The sequence below is a fragment of the Haemaphysalis longicornis genome, unplaced genomic scaffold (genome assembly GCF_048455015.1).
Source record: "Haemaphysalis longicornis isolate Haplotype H1 unplaced genomic scaffold, Haemaphysalis longicornis Haplotype H1 scaffold_9, whole genome shotgun sequence".
Lineage (NCBI taxonomy): Eukaryota > Metazoa > Arthropoda > Arachnida > Ixodida > Ixodidae > Haemaphysalis > Haemaphysalis longicornis.
Genome location: NW_027526460.1, coordinates 14,878,466 through 14,905,593, shown reverse-complemented (window position 1 = coordinate 14,905,593; position 27,128 = coordinate 14,878,466). Strand labels below are relative to the sequence as shown.

Genomic DNA, 27,128 nt, shown 5'->3' with positions numbered 1-27,128 from the left:
ACTTGTGTTACATTTAGAGCACACCGAGCGTGATCTAGAGCAGCATGTTTTGGCGCGCTGTCGCCTGTTCGCAGCGATTGCAAGCGGATAATTTTTTAACAACGAAGCTGCTTAGCAAGTTGTAATTTTTGGTGTCTGCAGTTAAAAGTACCGAGAAATTGCCTAGCGCGCGCACGTGAGCGATGGCCTCGCGGCCACCGCCCGGCAGTTAACAACAAAAAAAAAAAAATGTCTAGCGCTTGTGTGTGCGTGCCTCGCGATGTCCACCCAGCGTCCCATGCGCACGTTTGGCAAGCCAAGCATACCCACTTAGGGAGATTGGCCAAGATTGGGGGAAAAAAAGAACTGGAGTGTTCACCGAAATCGTGGAAACACTTGATCGGAACAAGAAATATTTCAACGTTCGCCGTAATCGTAGCAACAGTTGCTTGGAACGAGAAACACACGTCGTAGCGTGCGCCCCTCCAAGGTGATGCGCAATGATTATCACTTCTAAAGAAATGAAGGAAGCTCACACTTATAGCAACAACGATGGAGTAAAGACCGTTGCGGGAGCGAAGAAGGAGCAAATCGGCTGCACTCTTTGACTTAATCCTTCGTGATGGTTGCGAAGGTTGCGTACAGCTTCGCTACCTTCAAGTATTGGGCGTTATATAGTGTGAGCAAGTATTGAGGGGCTCTGGTGTGAGCTTCCTTCAATTTTTGTTGAAACGCGGGAGGGGAGCGTGGAATCACTTCGATGCCGCCTTGCTTGCAGCTTTCCTTATCCGCTATGCTGAATAATTCTACAAATACTCCATTTTCTTTTGCAAATTTATCATCACCGCGACAAGTGTCAAAAATGACTATGTTTGCCGCCGTCGCTTATCATCATCTTGCTTATCATCACCGCCGTCGTCGTTGTTCCTTCAGTGTTCTTCCAAGTGTCATGTACATCTTGCGTAACAAGAAAATGGTTTTAACCGGCTAACACTGTCAGCGTCATTAACTTTCTCTCGCTGTCTCTCCGAACGATGGAGATTTTTTAAGTGTTGGGAGTCATGGAAAAATAATAGTCGTACATCCAAACTTGATTGCCTTTGAATGGTGAACCTAAAATGAGGCAACGAGATTTGATTGTAATCAACGCACCAACGTCGACGGTAACGCATGACACAGCGAGGCCTCAACCACGCGGCGGTCAGGACTACTCGACTGACTGGATACGTTTGTTTGGATAAACTGGTTACTAAACACACGTTCGCTTCTTAAAGGTAATCTGTCATTTTATTCAACGCCACTAATAAGATGGTCCGCAGAAAAACATATTCGAAATGACCTAAAGGCAGATGAAAGCAGCAGGCTCAGGTTGCCAAAATTCCTAATCTTTGTAGGTATTTGTAATGCTGCATCGTATAATCCATAACGGCATTCATCTTCAATGGACCATAATTATTAACTGACTGCTACACGAATTCAATTAAGAAACACTGAAAGGAAACTGGAAAGACGTTTACCATCACCGTCACGGTACGTCGGTGGAGCTTTTAGGTCATCTTGAAAGGGATAAGAGCCGGAATGAGCTCTTCGGAGGCTGAGTGGGGAGGGGGGGGGGGCGACGGTACGGGAGTGATTCCTTAGGGCATATATAGGAAAGCGGGTAGCACGTACTATAGGCTCAGCCGTACTAATTCAGAAGATGCCGAGAGTGGGAGGGGTGGGTGGGTGGATGATGGCAACTGTCCGTATACATGTTTCTTCAATTTCACCCGAGCCGCTGCTTGTAACGAGATCAAGCCGGCCGTCAGATCCCCTTGCGTCCGGCCAGATTCTCCACAGAACAGTTAGCACTCTGGGGTCCCTGATGGCCCTCGTCCCGCACTATGGACGCGGTGTTGGAAGCGGTTGTCGGTGCACAGCCGAAGAAGGAGCCACGGCCGTTTGTCTTGGACTCGGCGAGCAGCGCGAACATTTGTGGAAAGAAGAGCAGCGCTTCCACCACCAGCGACGTGGCGCTTATGGCGACGCAAATGGACATCTTGCGGATGCCCTCGTTGCCAACGTAGATTGCCACGTAGGCGATCCATATGATGACGTTGGAGTACATGGCGAAGCCGATCATTTTGGCCTCGTTGAACTTGGCCGCGGCGTTCCTGTGCTTGACGGAGTACCCCGTGCACAGGCCGATGAGGATGAAGTCGAAGGCCAACGGCAAGAAGTCGGACACCACCGTTTCGTCGCACGTGAGGACGGCCCGGTTGGGTGCCGGGTAGACCTGCGCAAGAAGAGCCGAGAAGGAGCCGACGAGTCGGAAAAGCCGTTACGAGCGAAGAACTGCGGATATAGGGTAGCAGCGAGATCTATTTCTCGGTACACGGGTTGCATTCCGATGCACTACAGGGTGTTTGAAACGACATGGTTGTTGAGCATAACACGCAACAGGAGGACACTACGGGCTATCTTCAAAACAATGTGATGACGATGGCGGAAGACGTTGCAACTACGGTGCAGCAATTATTATGCCAATAATTGATAGTTTTCGGTCCTGAATAAAATGGGCGAAATAGGATCAGACAATACTACAGACAGGAGGTCCAAAACCGTCTTCTCTCTTTAACCTTCCCGAGTGCACTGCTGTCCTCCAAGAACATGTCTGGGGAAAAACGAGGGAGGGCGAGTTGAACACTGGACTCCACTCTGCCTTACCACCGGGCATGTCGTGCGACCCGTGCCTTTACAAGAGGCCATCAAACAGCACTCAGAAAAGGCCGCGGTACACTCTTCACTTACCCGCACCGCAAGCTTAAGTGATAGTGGGTTGGTCACCAATACTTCAGGTATTCCTATGTGATTGCTGTACTCGATGGGCTTTCTCACCCAGTAATTTGGCACTTTGGCAAAGAACGTTGTCTCCTATTGGCTGGTGGACGTCAAGGTCAATGGGAGACAAGTTTTTTTCATACTATACGTATGATGTATGCCTAGAAGGGATGAAGCATATTTGTCCGCCTCATAACGTCACAGCCTCTACACCGTATCACCGAAAGTCCAGGTACCCGACCTGCCCCGATAATAGCCACTGAACTGAAGGCCAGACAAAACCTTCCGGTTTAAGCAGCGTGCTAGTTAGACTTTGTAACACTGCTTACAACTTCTTGCTTACAGCGTACGCCAGATTTGTCGAATCGATAGTATATTTTACGTGTGCGTGGACCAACAAAAGTTCCACATTAACCACGAACAGGACGAAAATCAAACTTTTGAAGGCGGGTGTGGCACGAGATCACATCGTAAGCCAGCGTGACGTCATTAGTATAGCTCGTGTCATGATAGATAATGAATAGTGAAATAATAGATTACGTGGAGTAAAATTCAGAACACAGCCAGAAATAGGAAATCTACAAATGCACCTCACTGTCCCTTTAAGTCATAAGTTTCGCCTTCCATCCTTTGTATGATCCCTTCAATAACGTACGTCCTAGTTGCCCACCTGGATTGTTCCTGGTCTCCTGAAGATCAGCATCATAGCAGTGACAGAAACCTGCACGGCAACCAGGGCACTGGTCGTGACAAGCTCCATGGTAGTCGTCACAAAGCGCGACCCGAGGTCGAAGTCGGGCCTCTCAGTTTCCACCATGATGCGCGCGAATCGCTGTATCTTCGCGAAAATGGCTGCGTACACCATGGACAGGCCCAGCACCGGACAGATCCTCGCGAAGACGCAGGACCCGACCGTGGGCTTGGCGATCACGGCGTACGTGCCGACCTCGCTCGCCAAGACGCCCGCCAGCAGGATGAGGGACAGCTCTAGCGACGATGCCCTGACGACGGCCGCGTCCTTGTACCAGGCCAGGATGGTGATTGTGCACAGGGTACTCGTCATGGAGAGGGCAGATATGGCCATGACGCCTATGGAGCCGGCGTCGGTCCACTGGCGGTACTTTTTCGGGATCTGTTCGCAGCCTGCGAGGACGATACCACGCAGGAACGCGTACAGTGAGAGCTATCAAACAACTCTACAGAATAGACGCGGGGGCTAGAGCGCTTCCGCACAAACATCAACAATCAGACAAATCAAAACCCTAGACGCGGCACGTACGATGAGGATTGACGGAATTAACTTGAACGTAATGTTGCCACAGCATTTGTCAACTAAAACATTAGCAGTGGCTTAACTCGGCTATGCCAGGATATACGTATAGCGTGAGCTAAGGTTCAGCTGGTTATTCTTAGCTTTCCTGGTTGTATAGGATTAGCTTGATTATCATGCTTGCTGCTGCTTCAATGACACACTCACGGTATAACGCATTATGTGACACATGTATATTTATCAAGCGGCTCCGGCGCAGCGTCACCAATCGCCCCAGAGCTAAGCTGGTTCCACAGGCGCACGCCGGTGTTGCTGCGACACACGAGCCATCGGTTCCATACACGGCCACCCATCGCATGATCATCAAGTGAACCGGGCCGCCACGTGCGGAACGGAGGTCGGCGAAGACGCTGGGCGCGTGGGGTGTGTGAGAGACGCCGGGCAGGCAGCAACGTTGTGTGCGCCGTGTGACGTCACTTCTCCTCGCGCATGGCAAGCACGGCTCTCCAGGAGCCACGCGAAGCTGCTCAATCTCGGCCAGTGTAGCTCACGCTACAAAAGTATTACACCATGACATTCTCCCGGATTCTGGAGCGTTATACAGTAACAGCGTAGGTGCAAGAGATGCTCCCTGCAGGATATCGTAGTGAACGTTCGGGATAGCTGTGGTTTTTCATAGCGGCATGCGCCCTTCGTCAGACTCACCGGTAACGTTCTCGTTGGGCCAAGTTCCCCGTTTACAATCGACGCAGAGGTACTCGGTGAGCGTGTATTGGTTAGGGGCGCACAGAACGCATTTCCAGCAGCAGACGTCTGTCAGCGACTGGTGCACCTGCGAGCGGAGAATACGGGCAAAATTGCAGAAGCACAGACAATTGTATGTGATGGACATGTGAAAATGAGCCACGCGCCGTTGTCGATGAGCCATTGCCAACGGAACAGGTAATCGCCACACCTCCGGTCATCACCTCATAGTGTAAACGTCGTATGGTCGTCAATGTGCGAAACAACCCTCTACGTCCACGTATACATTGTTAAAAGAAAGTCCGTTTTAAATTGTCCATTCTATCCTCTGTCTACAGATGACTGGATAGCTGATATGAATATTTGATGACGGACAACGCTGCTTTACAGGTCGTGTACGTTAGTATCATTTGGAAAGATTACTCAGTCTTCGTATTCGTTCATCGGAATGAATCAGCAGCGTTCGGAAAGCATACTTCAGAGCTGCACGAAATCCAACAGTGGCTTAGGTGGGCGTTTCTCACATTTGCTGTAGCAATACTTTCCACAGATAAACGCCACAGGTGGCCAGAACTAGTACTCCATTACAATAGCTTTTTTTCAAGCCGCCTTAAATCACGTGCATATTTTTTTTTGCCTTGAATAGCTAACAGGAGACGCTGTGTTCAGGCTTTTCCTGATCGGTTAAAAGTTAGACCTATTTAATAAAATAACGAAACAGACTTTTTTGGTTCCCACAAACAACGCTTTTCAGCGAGATCCCGCCTGTGCTCCTAAAAGCACGCCTAAAATGCCACAACCTCTAGTTGGGACGACCAGCTTTGTCAGGCTATCCTCACATTCAGCCATCAGTGGCGCTATGTTGATGTGTCACCACCAAATGGGCCAGAATCACGTCATGTTTAAACATTTTTTATTCTGTCTATGGGCTTCAAATGTTAATTTAGGCCGCAATCGAGATTGGGGGAAATTCAAGATGCAGTAACTTGATGTACACACTCCAAAATTTTTAATAATATCATGGGAGCGACGACCCATCGGCGCGTCAGTGCCTTATCACGGTGTCCAGCGTTGAAATAGGCGAGAGTACGTGCGCGTGCATAAAACTATCTGCTGTAGGAGTGTCGTCTGCTACGCTGTTCTCCTTAGAAAAACACACCATAGAGTTTCTTAGAAACTCTATGAAACACACCCCTGTTGTTCTTTCAAGCGGAAGCCGTTTCGCCAGTCACCAAAGACAGCCAAGCAGCATAAACATTCCTGATGCACGTGCCGGTTAAGTGATACAAAGGAAAAATCGAACGCGCATCGGAGTGCGCATGGGCCTTAAATAGCCCCCGGATTATCGTAAACAAAGTCCTGCCAATACCGTGGCAAGGGTTAGATCGCTCTCAAGGAAACAGCCTAGCAGACGATGCTCACAAAAGATAGGGCCTGGGTTTTTACGCGTGCGCGTACTCTCGAATATTCGCCGGTGGGCACCGCGATAAGGCGTTGACATAATGATCTGTCGTTGCTCCCGTGACATTATTACAAAATTTCAAAGGGTGTAGACAGCTTCTGCGATGATGTCGAATAAGCAACGAAGAAAGCAACAACACGATTGTGGTGGGAGTCTTTAACGCAATGGTCGGTAAGAAGCAAATGGGAGTGAGGTCAGTGGGAAACTACGGAATAGATTGATTGTAGGGTTTAACGCGCCGACGCAACGTACGCGATGAGGCGCGCCGTAGTGGAGGGCTCCGGAAATCTCGAACACACGGACGTTTTTGCTTTTCGCCTCCATCAGAAAAGCAGCCACTGCGGACGGGAATCGAAACCGCGACCTCGTGCTCAGCACAACGCTTTACACAACGCTTTAGCCACTGAGCCACCGTGGCGGGTGAAACTTCGGAATAGAAAATTGAAGCAGTCGAGGAGATATACTGGTGGGATTTGCTGAGAGAAATAGCCTGAGCTTAATAAACACATTCTTATGCAAACGAAATACTAGAAAATGGACACTGAAAGGTCATGATGGTACAACAAAAAACGAAATTGACTTCATTTTAAGTGACAAGCCGAGTATCGTGCAAGACCTAGAAGTGGTAAGTCAGATTCGATGCAGCGATCACCGGATGGTTAGAAGGTTAGTCTGAATCTCAGCAGAGAAAGAACGAAACTCGTGAAAACTAAGAAACCCTACATAGAATGAGTCAGAGCGAGATCGCAAAAGTTTAAAATAACTCTTCAATACAAAATTTCACTTTTGAACGAGCAGAACGAAGTCAGTGTAGACACGCTAAATGACAACCTAACACCGGCACTCAGTGAATCAGCAGCAATTGTGGGAGAAGAAGCATGTGGAGAACAAACTGGAAAAGAACTAATTGCCAAACGTTAGAACATAAAAGTGCCAAGTACGGCGGATCAGATTGAATTAGCCGAGCTCTAGAAACTGATTCACAAAAGTAAAACAAACGGCATTCGTGCATATAACATGGCAGTGATCGAGGAAACCCTTCCAATAGGGGGAAGCTGAAAGCAAGTAAAAGAAAACTAGCCATCGGCAAATACAGGATGTACGCACTCAGAGACGAACAGGACAACATTACGCACAACTTGGGCGAGATAATAAAGGTAGCAGAACGATTTCACACCAGACTGTATGACAGCGACGTTAGACCAGGGAAAACTAATGAGAGCACAAGCTCAACTTCCGATGTCCCTCTTGTAACTAAAGAGGAAGCAAGAAGACATGAAAATAGGAAAAGCTGCAGGTGACGGTGGCATAACCATGGATATTTTGAATGAGGGAAGAGATAGGGTTCTGAAAAAAGCTTGCTGTATTATTTTCAGCATGTTTGAAGACTCAAAAAGTGCCCATAACCTGAAAAAACGCCAACATTATTCTTATTCATAAGAAGGGAGATCCGAAGGACCTCAAGAATTACAGACCCACCAGCTTACTCACAGTTGTTTACAAGCTGTTTGCCAAAGTTAGCCGCATAGGTGACAGCCTGGATTCCCTGCAACCCAGAGAGCAGGCTGGGTTTAGGAAAGGGTACTCAACTGTGGATCACATCCATGTCGTCAATCAAATGATATAAAATCTGTAGAGTATCCTAAACCTCTTTGCATGGCATTTATAGTTTATAAGAAAGCGTTTGATTCTGTACTCACCGCAGCCATGCTAGAAGCACCAAAAGACCAGGGAATAGATGATACGTACATACGACTTCCAGAATACATATAATAAGGAATGCAGAGGTAGGATAACCCTCCACAAGCAAAGCGATAAATTTCCGACCCGAGAGGGAGTAACACAGGGCGGTGCCATCTCACCAAAACTATTCGCAGCATGTCTGGAGGGGGTATTGAGAAAGCTTGACTGGGGAAACATAAGATTAAGGAATAACGGAGAATACTTCAGCCATTTGAGGTTTGCGGACAACATAGTCTTGCTGAGTGAGACTGCAGAACACATGCTAACAATGATTGATGAACTAAAGTCAGAAAGCACAGCCGTGGGCATAAAAATAAATATAAATAAATTTCGAACTAATGAGGAATAAGCTTTCCAAAAACGTCCTCTTCATCTTAAAAAACGGAACGCTACAGAAGAAGTAAAAGAATCCGACTACCTCAGACTGTGGTTAGTGCTGACCCCAACCACGAGAGAGAAATTCCGCGCAGAATAGGTATGGGTTGGGCAGCACTCGGCAAGCACTCACAAGTAATGAAAAGTGCCCATACCCTGGAAAAATTCCAACATTATTCTTATTCATAAGAAGTGAGATCCGAAGGACCTACACAATTACAGACCCATCAGCTTACTCTCAGTTGTTTAAAAGCTCTTTACCAAAATTATAGTGGGACAGCCTGGATTACCCTCAGAGCAGGCTGGGTTTAGGAAAGAATGCTCAACCATGAATCACATCCATGTCGTCAACCAAGTGACAGAAAAATGCGTAGGGTGCCCTAAACCCCTTTGAATGGCATATATTGATTATGACAAAGCGTTTGATTCCGTACTCACCGCAGCCACGCTAGAAGCGCTAAAAGACCAGGTAATAGAGGAGACGTATACATACGACTTCTAGAATACATATATAAGGAATGCACAGGTAGGATAACCCTCCAAAAGAAACATCTTCAACCAGTGAATACTGCCGGTGATGACATACGGAGCAGAAACTTGGAACCTTACTAAACAAGTCGAAAGCAAACTTAGGTCGCCTCAACGGGCCATGGAACGAATAATCTTGGGAATAACACTCAGGGACAGGAAACGATCTACCTGGATCAGAGAACAAACTAGAATAGATGATATCATGGTTCAAATAAAGAAAAAGTTGGGCTGGCCATATAGTGAGGCGAACCGACAACTGGTGGGCAATTAGGGTAACAGAGTGGATGCCAGGAGGTAGGTCTAGAAGGGGAAGGCCACTAACCCGATGGACGGGGGAAATAAATAAAGTCGGGGAGAAATTGTGGGCTCGAGCAGCGCCGGACAGGAGCGGTTGGAGGTCAATGGGAGAGGCCTTCGTCCAGCAGTGGGCCTGAGTAGTATGGTGATGATGATGACTATACGGCGCATGCCGATATCTACAGATCACACCCATAATGCAGAAAAATGTTCATCTGCTCAGCCGTGTGAACCACAAGGGGAAAATGGAACGCAGTGGGATACCTTGATGTGTCCCGCGGGGCAGGGTTTTCCGCATTCTGAGGCGGGCACCTCGGTGACATTGCTGTCGTCGTCCCACGTGGGTGGCTCGAGGAGCGTCAGTTTGTGGTTGTACCACGACGCGACGGGGACGACGTCGTACCCGCCACCTTTGGTCTTCCGGAAGTTCACCACGTCGTACCTCCGGAAAAAGAACGGCGAAAGTTTTGCCGAGGGGCAGAGCCGTTCAGACGAGCGACTATATCATCCTCTTTTGCTTCATGAGCAAGAATAACACAGAGAACAAAAGAAGCCAGTTTTCAAATGTTAAATTATGGGGTTCTGTCGGGCCGAAGCTACGCCTAGGCATAAAATTAGCCGTATACACTGTAGGTGTACGGGCTAATTACGGACCTAAGAATCTTTAAGGTTCACCGAAACCTCTACACACGGCTGTTTTTGCTTTTATCCTCGATCTGGAAAAGGCCGCCACGGCCCCTACCGAGCCCGTGTCCTTGGGTTTAAGCAGCGCTGCGCCTTAGCTACTCAGACAGCAAGCTCAGTCGAGTCTTCAGCTGACCCGATCTGATTGCTGAAAATGATCCTCTCTTCTCGTACGCACCCATCCCTCTTCCCCTAAAGTACTAGAGGCGTTCCTTGTATCAATAATGGCTATTCATCACTGTTATTATCATACATGATAAAAAAGAAACAAGTGAACTGAGACGGGTAAGATTATAAGGACGCCAAAAGCAACATTTGCGATTTGGAAATTTATCATTCCGTATGACAGCCATGTGTCCTTCCTACACGTTTAGCTAAAGCCTTTTGCCGTGTTCCTCACCACAGATTACTACTAAAACTAGCACAACTTAACCTTCACCCGGACATGGATAACAGCCCTTCTTTCCTCCAGGTCCCAATTCACCTTCGCTATAAAGTTAAATTATTCCTCTATACCGATAACCTCTGGCGTCCCCCAGGGAAGCGTCCTTGATCCTCTACTCTTCGTCGTCTATGTTAATGATTTGGCCAACTTTGCATCTTACCAAGTTAGATTGTTTGCAGTCGACTGCGTGATATATCGTGACATTTCTCCAATTCGGACCGTTCAATCTTGCAGCCTGATCTGGACAAATCTAATCCTTGGTGTTCAACCTGGCTTATGTCGCTAACTGTTTCTAAGACTATGTTTAGGTCCTTTGCTAACGCTACTAACCGTATTCCCACTTATTACTCCCTAAATAACGAACCACTTGAGTTCACATCTTACAAGTACCTTGGCCTTCCCTTTCAGCGGGATCAAACATTGCAGAATCACGTCGCACTTACTCCTGCAAGCGCTAAATGATCTCTTGTGTTGCTAAAACGTAATTTATAACAGGCTCAACCACTGTTAAAAAAGGTTGCTTTCCCCACTTTAATTCGCCATAAATTAGAGTATGCCAGCGCTATTTGGGACGCTCATTAAGCCTACATCATATCAAATATTCAATCCTTGCAATACCGTGCTGCTCGTTTTATTTACTCTGATTATTCTTCCTTTTCCAGTTTCACGAAGTTGAAAAAACCTTGCTGAGCTAGTTGATTTGGCCCTTCGACGGAAATATGCGCGTTTATCACTTTTTCACAAGTTTTGTAGCCACCCATCACAATATGACAGTTTTTTTGATGCCCCTCAGCTCTCTTTTCACGAAGGGATCACCTCAACAGAGTTAAACGCCCACAATGTCATTCAGCACGTTTTGCACAATCATTCATCCCGCGCACCATTGTTGAGGGGAATGACTTGCCTGCACACGTTGCCACCGCAAAAAAATCCCGATAAATTCTTGCAGCTCTTTCGCACTTATGTCACCAACTAATAACGCCCTAAAATTGTAGCGTGCATTCATTGTTCTTGTTTTAATGCGTAGCATTGTTTGCCAAGTACCCCCACAGCCAGGAGGGTGTAACGCCCTGCATTTCCACAAAAATGCAGACTTTGCGAAAGTTCCAAATGTAATCGTTAGAATAACCTAAATGGAGATAATTGGTCGAACGAAATTTTGAAACACTATAAAATAAAAAGATTACGGAAAATTTCAAAACGGCATTTCCACATGGCATTTCCACAATAATGTAGATTTCGCCAAAGTTTCGCCTGTAATCGTTATAATTGCGTAAATGGAAATTATTGGTTGAACGAAATTTTGAAAAAAACTAAATAACTAAGAAAAATATAATATAATTACGGAAAATGGGGAACCGTGTAACGCCCTGCATTGCCACAATATAGCAGATGTCGCGAAAGTTCCAAATGTAATCTTTAGAATAACGTAAATGGAGATAATTGGTGGAGTAAAATTTTGAAAATACTAAAAAATCACAAAAAGAAAAATTACGGGAAATGTCAAAACGTATAACGCATGGCATTTCCACAATAATGTGGATTTCGTGAAAGTTTCACCCGTAATCGTTAAAATTGCGTAAATGGGTGTCGTTGGTTGAACGAATATTTGAAAGGCTAAAAAAAATAAGAAAAATTTAAAATAATTACGGAAAATAGCGAACCGTGTAACGCCCTGCATTTCCACAATACTGCAGATTTCACGAACGTTTCAAATGTAATCTTTAGAATAATGTAAATGGAGATAATTGGTGCAGCGAAATTTTGAAAAACTAAAAAATTCCAAAATAGAAAAATTACGGAAAATGTGAAAACGTATGCCACATGGCATTTTCACAATAATGTGGATTTCGTGAAAGTTTCAGCTATAATCGTTAAAATTGCGTAAAGTGGGGTCGTTGGTTGAACGAAATTTTAAAAAGCTAAAAAATAAGAAAAATATAAAATAATTACGGAAAATGGCGAACCATGTAGCGCCCTGCATTTCTACAATATTGCAGATTTCACCAAACTTTCAAGTGTAATCTTTAGAATAACGTAAATGGAGATAATTGTAATTGGTGAAGCAAAATTATGAAAAAAATAAAAAAAAATATCAACAATAAAAAAATTAAGGGAAATGGTAAAGCGTATACTGCATGGCATTTCCGCAATAATGTGTATTTCGCGAAAGTTTAACCTGTAATCATTAACGTTGCGTAAATGGAGATAACTGGTCGAACGAAATTTTGAAAAACATAAAACTAAGAAAAATATAAAATAATTACGAAAAATGGTGAGCCGTGCAACGTCCTGCATTTCCACAATACTGCAGATCTCGCGAAAGTTCCAAAATTTAATCGTTAGAATAACGTAAAAGGAGATAATTGGTCGAGTGAAAGTTTGAAAAAAAAAAAAAAAGGAAATAATTACGGAAAATGGCGAACCGTGTAACACCTTGCATTTACACAATAATGAAGATTTCACGAAAGTTCCAAATGTAATCATTGGAATAACGTAAATGGAGTTAATTGGTCGAACGAAAAAAAAAAAAACTAAGAAATAACAAAAATATAAAAAAATTACGGAAAACGTCAAAACGTATACCGCATGGCATTTCCACAGTAATGCAGAATTCGCGAAATTTTCACCTGTAATCGTTATAATATCGTAAACGGAGATAATTACTAGAACAAAATTTCGAAAAACTAAAAAATAAAATAGTTACGAAAAATGGCGAACCGTGTAACGACCTGCATTTCAGGAATAATGCAGATTTTGTGAAAGTTCCTAATGTAATCCTTGTAGTGACGTAAATTAAGATAACTGGTCGGGCGAAACTTTGAAAAACTAGAAAATAAGAAAAATATTAAAAAAAATGACGCAGAATGGCAAGACGTATAACGCATGACATTTCCATAATATTGAAGATTTCGCGGAGGTTTCACCTATATTCGTTATAATAGCGTAATTGGAGACAATAGATCGGTCAGGATTTAGAAAAAAACAAAAATTTGGCTGAAAAAAAAAGCTAACACTCAAGACAGGCGGCATAAAAATGCTACGCATTAGTAGATAATTCTCTGAATTTCTGTAGAATTTTTTGTTGCAGGCTATTTCTGGATATACCGCCCCTTGTGTTTTTTTATTTTTTTTACGCTATGTTGTTTTTACCTCCCCATATTATCGTCGAAAAAGATTCAAACAAGTTATTGAGCTCTTGCGCGCTATTTTCACAATTTATCTTGTTGTCTTTTACCTCATTATCTAACGATTGCGCGATGCCGTATGATTGTAGCTTGTATTTATGGTTTTTCTTTATGTTGCAGCTAATTACTGGTTACACTGCGTCTTGCTGTTTTTGTCCGTATTTACATATTATGTTCTCTTGCTCTCCCCCCTATATAATATCCCGTCCAGAGGACCTTTAGGGGTACTCTAAATAAACAAATAAATAAATAAATAAATAAATAAATAAATAAATAAATAAATAAATAAATAGTCAGGATTCTACACTGGGGGAAATAGAAAGGGGGTCTTCCTCCTTCAGTCAATAAAAATTAGCAGTGGCTTAGCTCGGCTATGCCAGGATATACGTAGCGTGAGTAAATGTTCAGCTTTCCTGGTTGCCTAGGATTAGCTTGATTACCATGCTTACTGCTGCTTCAAAGACACACGCACGGTATACGCATTATGTGACATGTATATTTATCAAGCGGCTCCGGCGCAGCGTCATTAATCGCCCCAGAGCTAAGCTGATTCTATAGGCGCACGCCGGCGTTGCTGCGACGCACGAGCCATCGGTCGCACGCCCGGCCACCCCTCGCATGATCATCAAGCGGACCGGGCCGCCACGTGCGGAACGAAGGTCGGTGAAGACGCTGGGCGCGTGGGGGGTGTGGGAGACGCCGGGCTGGGAGCAACGTTCTGTGCGCCGTGTGACGCCACTGCTCATCGCGCATGCGCAGCACGGCTCTCCAGGAGCCACGCGAAACTGCTCAACCTCAGCCAGTGTAGCTCACGCTACAAAATAGGCTGCTGCTGCTGCTGCTGCTGACGATGATCATGACGACGACAACGACGACGGTGCTATCAAGGCAAAACCAAGATAAGGCGGATTTGCGACGGCGTGCACATACCACGGCGTCGTTTCTCGCGTTTTGTTGAGCTCAGGTATTCCCAGTCGGTATATTACTGACGCGTTGTTCAGGTACTCGAGAAACTGATCGCCGGTGACGTGGACGTGTCGATAGCAGTCCCTTTCGGCACCCTCGGGGCAGTTGTCCAGCAGCATGTTGTGCAGTGCCCTGGCCACCAGGTAGATGGCACTCTGGACGCCCTCTATGAGAGTATCCTGCTCGTAGTCTTGGGACAGCGACTCGTTTCCTATTGGACAACAACAAACAATTGACGCTCAGACCTTCTCACGTGATTGTACAGCGAAGCCTTTAAAATGTCAAGCACAATGGTCTTACAATATTAATGCCAAATGCGCTTTGAATTTTAGTTTCATAACACCTAATTCACGAGCGTGTTGACCAGGCCAAAGTCTCAACGACTGCAAGACACAAGAAAACGATAGTTTACGTGCGACATCGCCATCTTCTGAATTGATTAGCTTAATGAAACTTTAGAGAAACGCAGTTTTATCCTGATTTGATTTGATTGATTGTGGGGTTTTACGCGCCGACGCAACGCAGGCGATGAGGCACGCCGTAGTAGAGGGCTCCGGATTACTTTTGACCACATGGGGATCTTTAACGTGCGTCGAAATCTCGAACACATGCGGGTTTTTGCTTTTCGCCCCCATCAGAATATCGGCCGCAGCGGCCGGGGATCAAACCCGCGTCCGCAGTTTTATCCTAGGAGACAAAGATGGGACTACTCTGTTCCACGTACGGTTACCAACTCTTCAACGAAGGAATTCAGGACTGGAGGGGTGCATTGCCCTTACCTGTGCATTGCCGCTTCGTCTGGGCGGCTGTTTCGTTCAGAGGTTGAAGCGTGCAGTTGAACTTTTGTTCCCAGAACTGATTGAACCAAGGGTTCCTGTCGTTGTTGCCGGGCTTCAGTTGCGTGTAGTACGCCTTGAACTCTTCGTCCTGGCGAACGTGAGTGCGGAAGGCCAGGCCCCCGACAGCTTGCTGCACGATGCCTTCCAGGAGGGTCTCGTCTGTCGTCCATGCGTCACTGCAAAGGAGAAAGAAGGCAGGCGAAGAAAGCGAAGAGCATCTGAATGTCTCAACTTTGACAGCGCTAAAGACGGGGCGAGGACACGAAAACAGGCACCAACCGCTGTTGTACCCCAAACAATTTACTTTACTATTCGATTGATAAATCTCGCATCTTATACCCCTCGCATATCTTGTGTTAAATGTATCACCACGAACGAAATAAAAATCAGCACATATTGTAATGTATGCATGTATGTATGTATGGAGCAGTTGAACTTTTGAAGATGGTAGAGAACACAAGAAAAGAAAACTTTGAACAAGGTAAAAGCATGATTGTTGCCAACGTTTCAGCAAAGAGACTTGCTTTCGTCAGGGCAAGCTCTCGCCTGGCTGGCACGCTTTATATAGGGGTAGGTGCCCAGGTGAGAGGGGAGAAGGAAAGAAGGAAGTGAAATGGAGAAAGCGGATTGGTTGGGGTTATGTCGGGGGAGATATTGAGGGGCAAGGAAGGTTGTATAGTTTAAGCCGCGAAGTAGGTCACAGGGAAGTCAGCTGGTGGTTGGTGTTCGGGGAATTTTTGGAGAGAAAGGATGAGAGGGTGTTTGTTGACCCGCCGCGGGGCATACGGAAAGGTTCTCAGAACCGCCGGAAGCAGATCAGGCGGTGAGAGTGAGGTCCTTATCGGAAACTATCTGCAAGCCTCAGGTCAAATGAAAGGATAGAGAAGGGGGGAAATAACTAGTTCAAGGACAAAGAAAAAAAAAACAGGGAGGGAAACCACACAAACCCACACACAAAAGAAAAAGCAATGACCCGGCAACTGAAATGGCACGTGTCACCCACGGCAACATTCCTGGAACAGGCCTGTCCTGAAACTCAAACCCTGACGAAAGCAAGTCTCTTTTCTGAAACGGTGGCAACAATCGTGCTTTTACCTTGTTCAAAGTTTTCTTTTCTTGTATGTATGTATGTATGTATGTATGTATGTATGTATGTATGTATGTATGTATGTATGTATGTATGTATGTATGTATGTATGTATGCATGAATGTATTTATGTTTGTGTGTATACACGCATATACGTACGTACGTACGTACGTATGTATGTATGTATGTATGTATGTATGTATGTATGTATGTATGCACGCACGCATGCACGCATGCACGTGTGTACGTACGCATGTATGTATGTATGTATGTATGTATGTATGTATGTATGTATGTATGTATGTATGTATGTATTGTGCGTATGCATGAATGTATTTATGTTTGTGTGTATGCACGCATGCACGTGTGTACGTACGCATGTATGCATGTATGTAATGTATGTATGTATGTATGTATGTATGTATGTATGTATGTATGTATGTATGTATGTATGTATGTATGTATGTATGTATGTATTGATGTATGTATGTATGTATGCATGCATGGATGTATGTATGCATGAATGTATTTATGTTTGTGTGTATGCACGCATGCACATGTGTACGTACGTATGTATGTATGTACGTATGTATGTATGTAGTGTGTGAGTGTATGTATGTGTGTTTATGCATGCGCGTGTATGTATGTATGAGAGAGAGAAAGAGGGAGAGAGCGTCGTCGTCGTTCCCACCACTCACCTGGCGACCAGCGTGAAGTTGTCCACCGTGTCCGTGGCTCGAATAGCCGTGAATAGCTCGAGCAGGGTGAGCGAGCTGCAGAAGCAGACCACCACCTTTGCGCTCTCCGCTATGCCGAGGTTGGCGACTGCCTCGACGTACTCGCTGGCGTCTGCACTGGGGCTAAGGGCCAGCCATTGCGATATGCAGATGTTCTTGTTCCGGGAGACCAGCGTGAACTCGGCCAGCAGAGACGTGGTTGAACCGTCTGGGTGCAACAAATAAGTGGTGCATGTCTTCAATCTTAAGTCACACGGCGCATGTTCACGTTAAAGTTGCAATTGTCCATCGGGATCATTTTCATTCATCAGGGACGTAATTTAGCCAACTTAACTGGGGAATGCGCATTGACGTGGCGGGCAGTCATTTTTACAGCAAAGCTGTATATGTCTAATCCCCTCCCACCCCCACCCTCAGTTATCACGCCGTTTGGCACGACCACTCGGCGTGTGGAAAGAGTGCTTCAGGCGTATGTAAAAATGTATTCAGTGTGTTCCATCCGATCCAAGATTCAATTCGTTCACCGTATGTAAAAATTCATAAAATATAACAACTGGTCTTAGGGCCTCCATATTTTGTCTAGTAAGGCCCTTGAAAAAAGATTTCTTCTCTGCAATATTTGTGCTTGAAGGGGAAGCCGACTTAAAGAAGATTGGTGTCTGATTGGCTTTTGTAAGCTCTTTTTAACAGCGGAGATGTTGTGGCTGGCCGTAATTTGTGGTGTATACCGCATTAAAAATACCAAGAAAATGCCGAGCGTTCGTGAGCGCGTGATTTGCGAGGACCGCCGAGCGTCCCCGGCTCGCGCAGTGGCTCTAGCAAAAAAAAAAAAGCAGAAAAACTGGCGAAACTTTTGTGGAGCGCCTCGCATTGCCTAGCAACCAATAACACCACAGCTGGCGCACCACTTGCTCCACGCAACCACCTCGACGGGACTCCAGGAACCTAGCGCATGCGTCGTGCACGTACGCGCCGCCGCTGCGCCCCAGCTGTCGCCAAGCGCTACCGCGCATGTAATGCTTGGCATAAGGAACGCGACGATATGGATGCATATGGCGCTTAATACTACTAGCAGAGTTCAAAGCAACGACGGAACATGTAAATAAGCAATTTCAAACTTTTACAAATGCGAGGCGATGTGTCCTTCAGCGCTCACGTATAAAGAAATCCTGTAGCTTCCCTATGGTTCAAGCTTTGCATGACTTAGTGCAAGCTTCGCCAATTTTTTCCCCTCATTGTGTGTTGCGCAGTGAAGCACGGCCATCTACGGAGGAAGTATCGTTACAGCCTCACCTTATGCTCCTCTCCATCGCCACCGCCTCTTTTTCGAGTTGTGTATACTGCTCCCCACGTGGGCTGCCTACCTCCCCCTTGCGATTCTTATGCGTGAATGGAGGGGGGGCATGCGCAGGCAGTCTTCACACGCTCACCGTTGACGTACCCGTTCTCCCGGGGGAAGGTTTCGAGAGCGTGAGAGAATACAGTTATTGAGCCGCTAATGTGGGCTGTGTGGCCCGTTTGGAGTGGTTCCTCCATCATTAGAGCCCGTATAATGTCCTGGCTGGCTGCGCCTTCTCCACCAGCGCAAGCTTTGTCGGCAGTGAGAAGCTGGACATCAAGACCTCCCACTGCTGTCTAAAAGAGGGGTGGACGCCTTACGACCCGGGAAGCCGTAGAGCCATCCTTAAAGATCACCACTGCCCCGCTTAACGCCTGAAATTCGCGTTGTGCTTCACATAATATAGTGCAAATTGTGTCGCCTCTGATCACTAAAATGAATGTTTAAAGTTGGCCAGCTTTGTATCATTCGCTACAAAATGTGTTAAGCAACAGAACTTCACAACGAATGTTGCGTCGTCTCCCATTTCTTTGACCACACGTGGCTCGGAGAGAAAGGGCCCTGGAATGAGTTGCAGTGCCCACTTCCTCAAATTACACTGGGTTTCTTGACGGGAGTACAGGTATAGCCGTACCAAGCTTCACTACGCGTAATAACTTATAAGCATGCGAACTCGCACTTTGAAAACGATCGTAACTTAGGATCGCAAACCCGTTTGACCAGGATCAGGAGCAGCCGAACGGTTCACATCAGAGTGTAACAGACCCACAGCGCAGTAAAAGAACCGCGCGCTATTCTATCCGCAATGTGCGACAACATCCTGTCCCCATTCTAAACCCATTCCGCAGGGACAGCTCTTGCTATCCCTTCATCGCACTCTGAGGGAAAAAAACGTTTACAAATTTTAAAGACGATAGTCTTTCTTGGGCTTGAACGGGAACATTTTGGTCTTTCTGTCAGTATGTCTGTCCGTCTGTCACTCGATTCAGCCAGCCGGCCAAAGTGAAACAGGTGCTGTGCAATAGTGTTATATACCTACAGCCATATCTGAACGCTTAAGCCCGGTTTTAATGTTCATATTTGTCAACATTGTTGAACCAGACATTACGCAAATATAAGGCAGAAAATCAATACATGAGTGGTATTTGCAGTGTTCCTTTATTACATATTTACGGATGCTTGCTTTTTGCGATAGCGAATAAAATACTACATCAACTGCAAAAAACCGTCGCCTGCTGTTGCCCGGGCTACCTGACGAAATTCAAAAAACCCAAACGGCAACAGCAACGAAAGGTTCCACTAGACAGGTTTCGCATTCCGCTTGGAACGCCCGTGAAGTAGAACGACGTGGTTACATAAACGTTGTAGTCGGGTGCCTCGATTCACGCGCGTCTCCCCCGTACGGCAGCGCTGGCATCCAGGCACCCCACCTAAAGGAGTGGAACGTGGTAAATTTAAATTGACTTGAGAAAACCCCTAGCGTGTTACCTTGGGAGGAACGAGACGGGAGAGGAACAGCAGAAGAGTTGAGCGGGAAAGAGAAGGGATGCATTTACTTGCCAGGAGCGCCAGTCGACTATCGTCCTGCGTCGACATTTGCTACGAGAGGAGCAGAAACGACGCCAATTTTTTGAGGTGATTTCTACCTTGCAATGAGTAATGAGTAAGAGGTAAGACGTTGACGTAAGGTTATAGATTGTGCCCCGTGTTAGTTGGAAACATTAAAGCAATGTTGCAGAGAAGGTTCTGGCACCGAGGTAGGCCAAGGCTCAAGGTATACGTTGGCACAGCGTCTAAGAACTCGTGCGAAGGCCGTCCTTCCTGTCAATCCTGGCTCTGAACGTTGTCACTGGAAGCTGTGCTAAGGCGCCACTTGTTTACTTCTTTGAAGGGACGTGCCATTGGAGATTTCCAGCTACAGTTATTAGGGATCATACACCGGGAAGGACGTTGCTGTCAAAGAAGAAGCCATACGCGGCACCTGGCCTGACACGTAGCGTGCAGCCGACACGTCTGTGTCCTCCCTCCGAAACCTCTGCGTCTTCTCAAACCGAGCACGGGTGACAACCGCGCGACGTGCCTCGAAGCCTTGCCTCCTTGCGGAAATTTATTGGCCCGAAGCTTCTCGTGTCATCGGCTCACGTGACCGGGGCGGTCATATCTCTATCCGGGACATACGCAAACAAAATACGAACATGAACGCCGCCAATGGTTCGCCGGAGTTTGGGTGCCTGTTCTGGCATGTTTCGGTTTTGTCCGCGGTGCTCGAAAGTAACTGCAGACAACTATGAACCAACGGATGACGACTGCTTTTACTTGAATATCTATTCGCGTAGTTAGATAAATGATAAGAAGTCGAAAGTAATTACATTAATTACTAATTATTCCCAGTTAAAACTCTACGACTTAGCCTTCCGAGTGCAGTTCCTAAGCATCCTTTCCAGGTTTGCCCTCGAGGAGCTAAGGCTTTTCCCGATCCAGCTTTCGAAATACCCCAACTGGAAACGCTGCAAATATTTTCTCCGAGATATGTCTGCTTGTCTGACACCCTTGCTAATAGTGGACATCCCATTCTTTTTATGAAGCGCTATCATGAACGCACGTTCCTTTTATATATCCTCCAGGAGCCTTAGGTACGTTATATCTACTAGTTTCTCTCAATGCTTCTAACACTCCAGGAATGATTGTTGTGTAAGAGGCTTTTTTTCTTTAGGAAAAAGATGATACAATTCTGATTCTAAAAAAAAGGGATGCCAAGAAGTTTAAGAATTACCGTCCTATTAGCGTACTGTCTGTGGTTTAACCGTTGCTGACCCCTCAAATATTAGTTAACCGCATAATGGAAACCCTAGATTTCGAGCATTCAATGGAAACAGCTGTGCTACTCAATGATGGATTACATCTAGGCCACCAGCCCGGTAATGGAGAAATTTGCGGAGCATAGCAAACCTCTTTACATTGCATCTGCAGATTACATGAAGGCCTTGCATGATTAGACTGCGTTAAATCAGAATAATTGTGCCATCCGTAACAGCCACAGTTCAGCGAAAGCGCTTACCCTCAGGCCTAAATTAGCACGCATTCGTAATGAATCTTTTTTGATTGACGTGATTCAAGATGAGATGGTCCAAGCCCTGTAACCACGGGTCAGCCACGTGTATAGCTCATGTACGGTTCAACGCGCTATGAGATCTCCGTGCGCAAGACGCATCCCAAATTACTCGCCCTCGTGACAAGACAGTCCACTGGCGCATTATCGGGCCTCACGTGCACCCACCGTTCGTGTAGACGACCGAGACGTACGTCCACTGGAAGTAGGCCATGAGGTCGGCCATGGCTCGCGCCAGCGGCGGCTTCGAGGTGGGCGCCACGCTGACGAAGTACCCCAGGAGCTCGCTCAGGTCGGGCTGCTGGCCGGCGAACGAGTAGCCGATGAGGGGGATCTTGAAGAGGCTCAGCAGGCTGTGCACCTCCTGGCCTCCGCCCTGCACCAGCGGCCCCACCATGGCCACCAGGTTCCGGTTCGCTCGGAGGCCCTCGCAGCGCCCCTCCCCCTCGACTCCGTCGCGGTACCGGCCGACCCCGTACGGGAAGGGAACCTCTCGGTACTCCGTGCGGGCCCAGGCTGACAGCTGGATCAGGTGGGAGACCTCCTGCAGGGCGATGGGCGCGTAGAAGCAGTTGTCCCGCACCTGGATGCCCAGCGTCGAGTTGGGGAGCACGTCGTCGCGGCAGTTGATGTCGTCGATGGCCTGTCGCGAGAGGGCAACGCCGACAGCGCTGTTATTAAGGGGGAAGAGAGTTAAATTTCTAGCACTTCCTGTAAGATACCGGGGGGGGGGGGGGGAGTTAGTGCAGGGGAAAAGGCACTTTTAAACACGTTATTGGGGGAAAAATCACTTGAATGTTCTCACACTCTCACACAAGAACTCAAAACAGCAAATGAAGTAGGCAGTGCTTACTGCTTTAATCGGTACACACTTAAGAGTAAGCTGACAAGAGGGCCTAACAGGCGGCTCACAAGGAGGCTCTAGCTCAAACCAAACTCTGGCGCATTACAGACTACAGCGACTTACTTGAGCGTGTTTTCGCAGAACGTGCGGATCACTGAGGGAATGGGTGAATTCACTGTATTTTTCTAAAAACTCGAGTTTCTTATTTCGTTACCTCATTAACAAGATCACTAATTTCTCCAGCGCGCAGCATGTGAGCGACCAATAGAGCCAAACCCCGTTATAACGAAGCAGTATCCGGACAGTAATTTAGTTCGTTATATCCGATATTTGTTGTAACAGTATTACTAAATATTGGTTTGAACCAATCGGTAATCTGGCTCCAGCAAAAATCCTTGATACAGAAACGCATTATTTTAATCTTCGAACACATTATAAACAAGGTAACCCTTATCTCTCTCCTTGTGGCATTTTAAGTTCAATGAACCAGAACATGAAACGGGAAATTACAGCAGAACAAAAGTTCATTTGACAAAACAGGCCTGCGTTTGTATTTTTCCATCCATTTGCCTCTGTCTGTCCGTTCTTCCCCGCGTATTTATTTTTTATTACGCAAGAATACAAGCGCCAAACTTTATCGCACCCTTGCCTCATGATTACGAACGAACGGCCATTTTCGTTACCGATTCGGCCGTGACTTGTCGACTCCCGTTAGCGTTCACCGTCTAGCACTGCGAGTTGAAGCCCGTACCTGGAGCACCGCTTCTATCCTCTGTATTCCCGACGTTTCCCAGATGCTGCCGCAGCTCCTCGTCATTTGCTCCTGTGTGTACGGGGGCCGGTGGACGGGGAAGACGGCGCCAATCAGGAAGTCTTCCGGTTCCGTTGACTTGTAGTAGTAGCGGGCCCCGCGGCATTGTTCACATAGCATAACGCTGACAAGCAGCGATAGCAACCCCCTTTCCCTGAAAGCAAAACACGAACGCATCCACAGAGAGCACGCTGTTTCAAATGACCTGTCAGGGTCACATTTAAGCTCTTGGGCATCGTAAGAAAATAATTCTACAATATTTTTTTACTACAATGTCTTCACTGGGGTCACCAGATAAGGCATCAGAGTACCGCCACCGAGGCACGCAAGTCATCAACGGCGGCCATTTTGGGCGTTTTTTAGTGTTGCGAGCTTGTATGGAAGAAAAAGGAGCGTAGCCCCTTGGATGTCGAAGTTACCCTACTGGTGCATTTCGAAAAATCGCACGCCAGCGTTTCTGCGGCGGGACCACGTCAAGGTCCAGGCGTCCGCGCATTGTTACTCTCGCCCCGTAGTAGCTCGATTACAAGGAGTAGCCTGCATCACCAGCGGGAGGGCGCTCACGCGCAATCCTAAGGTTAGCAGAGACGGCCCTCAAGAGTGTCACATATGCAGCACGCTGACACCTGGCCTCCTTCCACGCTGGGTTACAGGGCTCCGTTACAAGCCCCAGCCTTCGGGTCTACCAATAGAAAGTCCTGGACTCACTGGATTACAGGGGTGCGTCACAACCCCCCATCCATAAGGAAATACAACTAGAGAGTCATATGTGCGCGTAGCTAACTCGCTCCGAGGCGGAAGTAACAGCGGAGCGTTGTGCTGTGCCAGCCATGGCACAGCACACAAGACAGTCATAGTTACTCCCGCCATAGTTACTCGGGGCCGTAGATGCGGCCTCGCCGTAAACTTCGACCGGGTCGTTTGTTAAAGGAGTACTGACACGAAATTTTTATGTTACATTTTTTTCGCTGCTATGCGTGCCTACCAGCCCACTAATCATAGAATGACAGATTAGACGGTCGAGCGCAGCGTAAACATTCATTTACGGCGTCGTTTATTCGTGCCAGTTTCGGTTTCGACTGAAAAACGCCGAGCGGCCGCCATGACAGCATGTATAACATGACGTCACCATTCTTGCCGTATCGCTGCCTCTCTGGAAGCGCGCGCGAGCGAGCGCACGCGCGCGCCCAGACCGGCCGAGGTTTTCGCCGTCCCCACAGGCCCAGGCAGCATGACGTCAGTCCCAAAACCATGACGTGTACACACGCCCGAGCAGCGCGCGCCAACCACAGCCAGCGCGTCGGCTTCGTCACGGAAGCCCCGACGTCGGCAGTTTGGGGCACGTAGCAGATGATGTCACGTCGGCCCGCTCTGGGCTTTCTCGTGCGGGCGGAAATTAAAATGGATTTTAAATATGTTTCGCTGAACGGTTGCTGCTGAAACTTGCTGGGAGATATCTCCTGATAAAAAGGAAGCGTTTTACATAGTTATCTCAGCTTTGAAATTTCGTGTCAGTACTCCTTTAAGAACACTACCGAAGATGCAGCAAATAAATGTCATCTTTGGACACACTTCTGCGGCTGAAATGTTGTTACACGCGTTATCTTTGAGTCGCATTCGGAACGACGTAGAGAAGGAGGGCAAGCTACGCCTACCAAAGTTGACCGGCTAAAACGCACAAACAACAAAATGGCAGCGCCCATGAACTGTCGCAGTGTAAACAAATGTCACGTAATGCGAACTGACCAATGATCACGGCGGCGGCACGGAACAGTAGGATAAAAGAGTGCTGATACTCGGTAACCTTACCTAGTGACACTAGTCTTCACCACGGTGGAGGCGGGTGGGAGGAAGGTAGGCGTTCGTTTGGAGTCGCTGCCAAGTTGTAGCTTCCTCTCGGGAGAGGCGCCAGTGTGGCGGTCGGAAGCGGCCGCGCCTCCACTTTATCTTCCCCACCGAAGGCCCTGCTCTCTGTGTTTACTTTCCTTCCCCTCGCTAAACAACATGCTAGCTAAACAAGCCCAGGCTCGCTAAACAGCATGTCATAGGGATGCCAACGCACCGCAGATTTGCCCCCACTTCCACCCCCCCCCCCACCCCCCTTCGAGCAGTGTAGGGCTTCCGTTGCCAGCCCCGGACCGGATACCAAGCCAAACCTGGTGACCCAAGCGGGAATAGCCAGTCGAAGCCAAGGAATGCCGGATACCTTTCACGGGGCTGGAGCCATAACATCAGTCACTACTCCACAGATAAAGGTTTATTCTCGCACTCTCTCAACATGCTATAATAAAATGGCTGCTATTCTATCATCGCCCGGTTCTTTGCCTTCTTTGTGACTTCATCCGACGTTATATTTGGAGCTCCTTTTTGCAGCACAGGCGAATCAAGGCAAAACGGTTTTCTGAAGTGCCGTCAGAAGCGAACGAATTCGCGCAGGAAGTTTTTGCCACTTTCAACATACCATCACCCAAGCTGTTTGTTGCGTTACCTTTTTCAGCTTTTCACGGGATTTTCCACTTCATGCTAGTCCCAAAAATAATACAATGCGAGCAACGCTGCTCTTCAAAACAGACATTGAGGAATTCATGCAGTAGCACTTCGCATGGCTCGGACAATAAGATAGCGCTCCACTGGTCATCGTCAGTGTCTTTAATGTAGCCATTGCGGAATCCGACAAGCAGGACTGGTTGCTTGCCTACATCAAGAACAACTTTGGACTCGTCTGCTACGAAGACTTGGATTGTGCTTGGATTTTGGCTTGGCCAAGAATGTACCCACAGTAGTCACAGAACGTATCACGGCGTATCACAGCGACCCCAAAGCGGTGGTCACTACCATTACTGAAAGCAATAAAGTATTCGCACCCCATTAGCAGTGGTACTTATTTCCAAACTTTTCGCTGCAAATCCGCTTCCCCATAGTCGGCAAGATGAGCCAACATTTTCGTTCTTCGTCCGTGAAGGCTAGTACTGAGCAGGCGTCTTTCAAAACCTCCGAAGCCTGCATCGTGCCCATTTTCTCCGTCCGCAAATCGATGGAATCCATTTTGGATCGGGAGTAGGGCCGTATTTATGCGACATTTTTCTGTCTACCATTGAGCGACAGGCGAACGATAGCCTTGATGGCTATATAGTACAGGCACTACACCGGTACGTGGCTGATTTTTTGCATTGTGCACTGTGAGCGCACACCTGTTCACGAAGGCGTTGATCACGGACCAGCTATCCTATCCCATCCTACGAGCGTCGCTGCTAAAACTTTCCTAGAATGATGTGCATATCTTTAACCGTCAACAAAACAAATGTAGACGCTAGGGCAGGTAAAGGGACTTACGCTGCACGTTGTCCAAAACGCCGACTTTCCGCTGGTGCGGATATTCCAATAGGAAGGCATCGACGCAACATTTCCTTGCTTTTCCGGGCTCGGCACAACAGTGTCGCTTCTACTGCGCGGGGGGCGAGGCAACAGCACAAAGCGCGCTTGCGTCAAGCCTGCGCGAGAACCCTGTTGCCGGGGGCGGACAAGAGCTTAGCTTCGCGCCACTTCGACCGCATCATGCACCCTGCACGTCAATTTCCGCTATTGCCACGCAGATGGCTGGCACGCGGGGTATGATTATTCGCCGCCCGGATTACCTTCACTGGCGAGTCCCGCAGGAGAAAACATAGCTCCGCATCAGCGAGTAGCCGCCACATCGATATCGAACGCCAGCTCGCACGCAAAGCATTGATTCAGAAGGCCCGCGCAACACCTGTTCCTGCTCAAAGAAGAGCACCCCATTTACAGTGAGTGCCCAGAGTCATGGCACCTCACTATACGTTAGATGATTAGGCCGAGGTATTAGGTTACTGTCTCGCA

General features: G+C 47.3%; 1 protein-coding gene across 1 annotated transcript; it reads right to left on the bottom strand.

Annotated features, from left to right (window-relative positions):
- Positions 1–1,244: 1,244 nt before the first annotated feature.
- LOC144151812 (metabotropic glutamate receptor 5-like) lies at positions 1,245–27,128 on the bottom strand. The gene is made up of 10 exons (XM_077682946.1): positions 26,604–27,128; positions 23,211–23,424; positions 21,784–22,258; positions 17,129–17,375; positions 15,284–15,519; positions 14,469–14,715; positions 9,486–9,663; positions 4,775–4,901; positions 3,470–3,942; positions 1,245–2,254 (listed from the first exon to the last, which is right to left on the bottom strand). The coding sequence occupies exons 1-10, from the start codon at positions 26,672–26,674 to the stop codon at positions 1,784–1,786; spliced, it is 2,739 nt and encodes a 912-aa protein (XP_077539072.1). The 5' UTR covers positions 26,675–27,128; the 3' UTR covers positions 1,245–1,783.

What these genes read in the sequence shown, in the direction of transcription:
- LOC144151812 (XM_077682946.1), bottom strand. Translation starts at nt 26,674, where the DNA reads ATGTTGCGTCGATGCCTTCCTATTGGAATATCCGCACCAGCGGAAAGT. An exon ending in CTCGGTCGTCTACACGAACG is followed by an intron (nt 17,376 to 21,783) that starts GTGGGTGCACGT and finishes TGTTGCACCCAG; the next exon opens with ACGGTTCAACCACGTCTCTG. An exon ending in GACGAAGCGGCAATGCACAG is followed by an intron (nt 14,716 to 15,283) that starts GTAAGGGCAATG and finishes GTTGTCCAATAG; the next exon opens with GAAACGAGTCGCTGTCCCAA.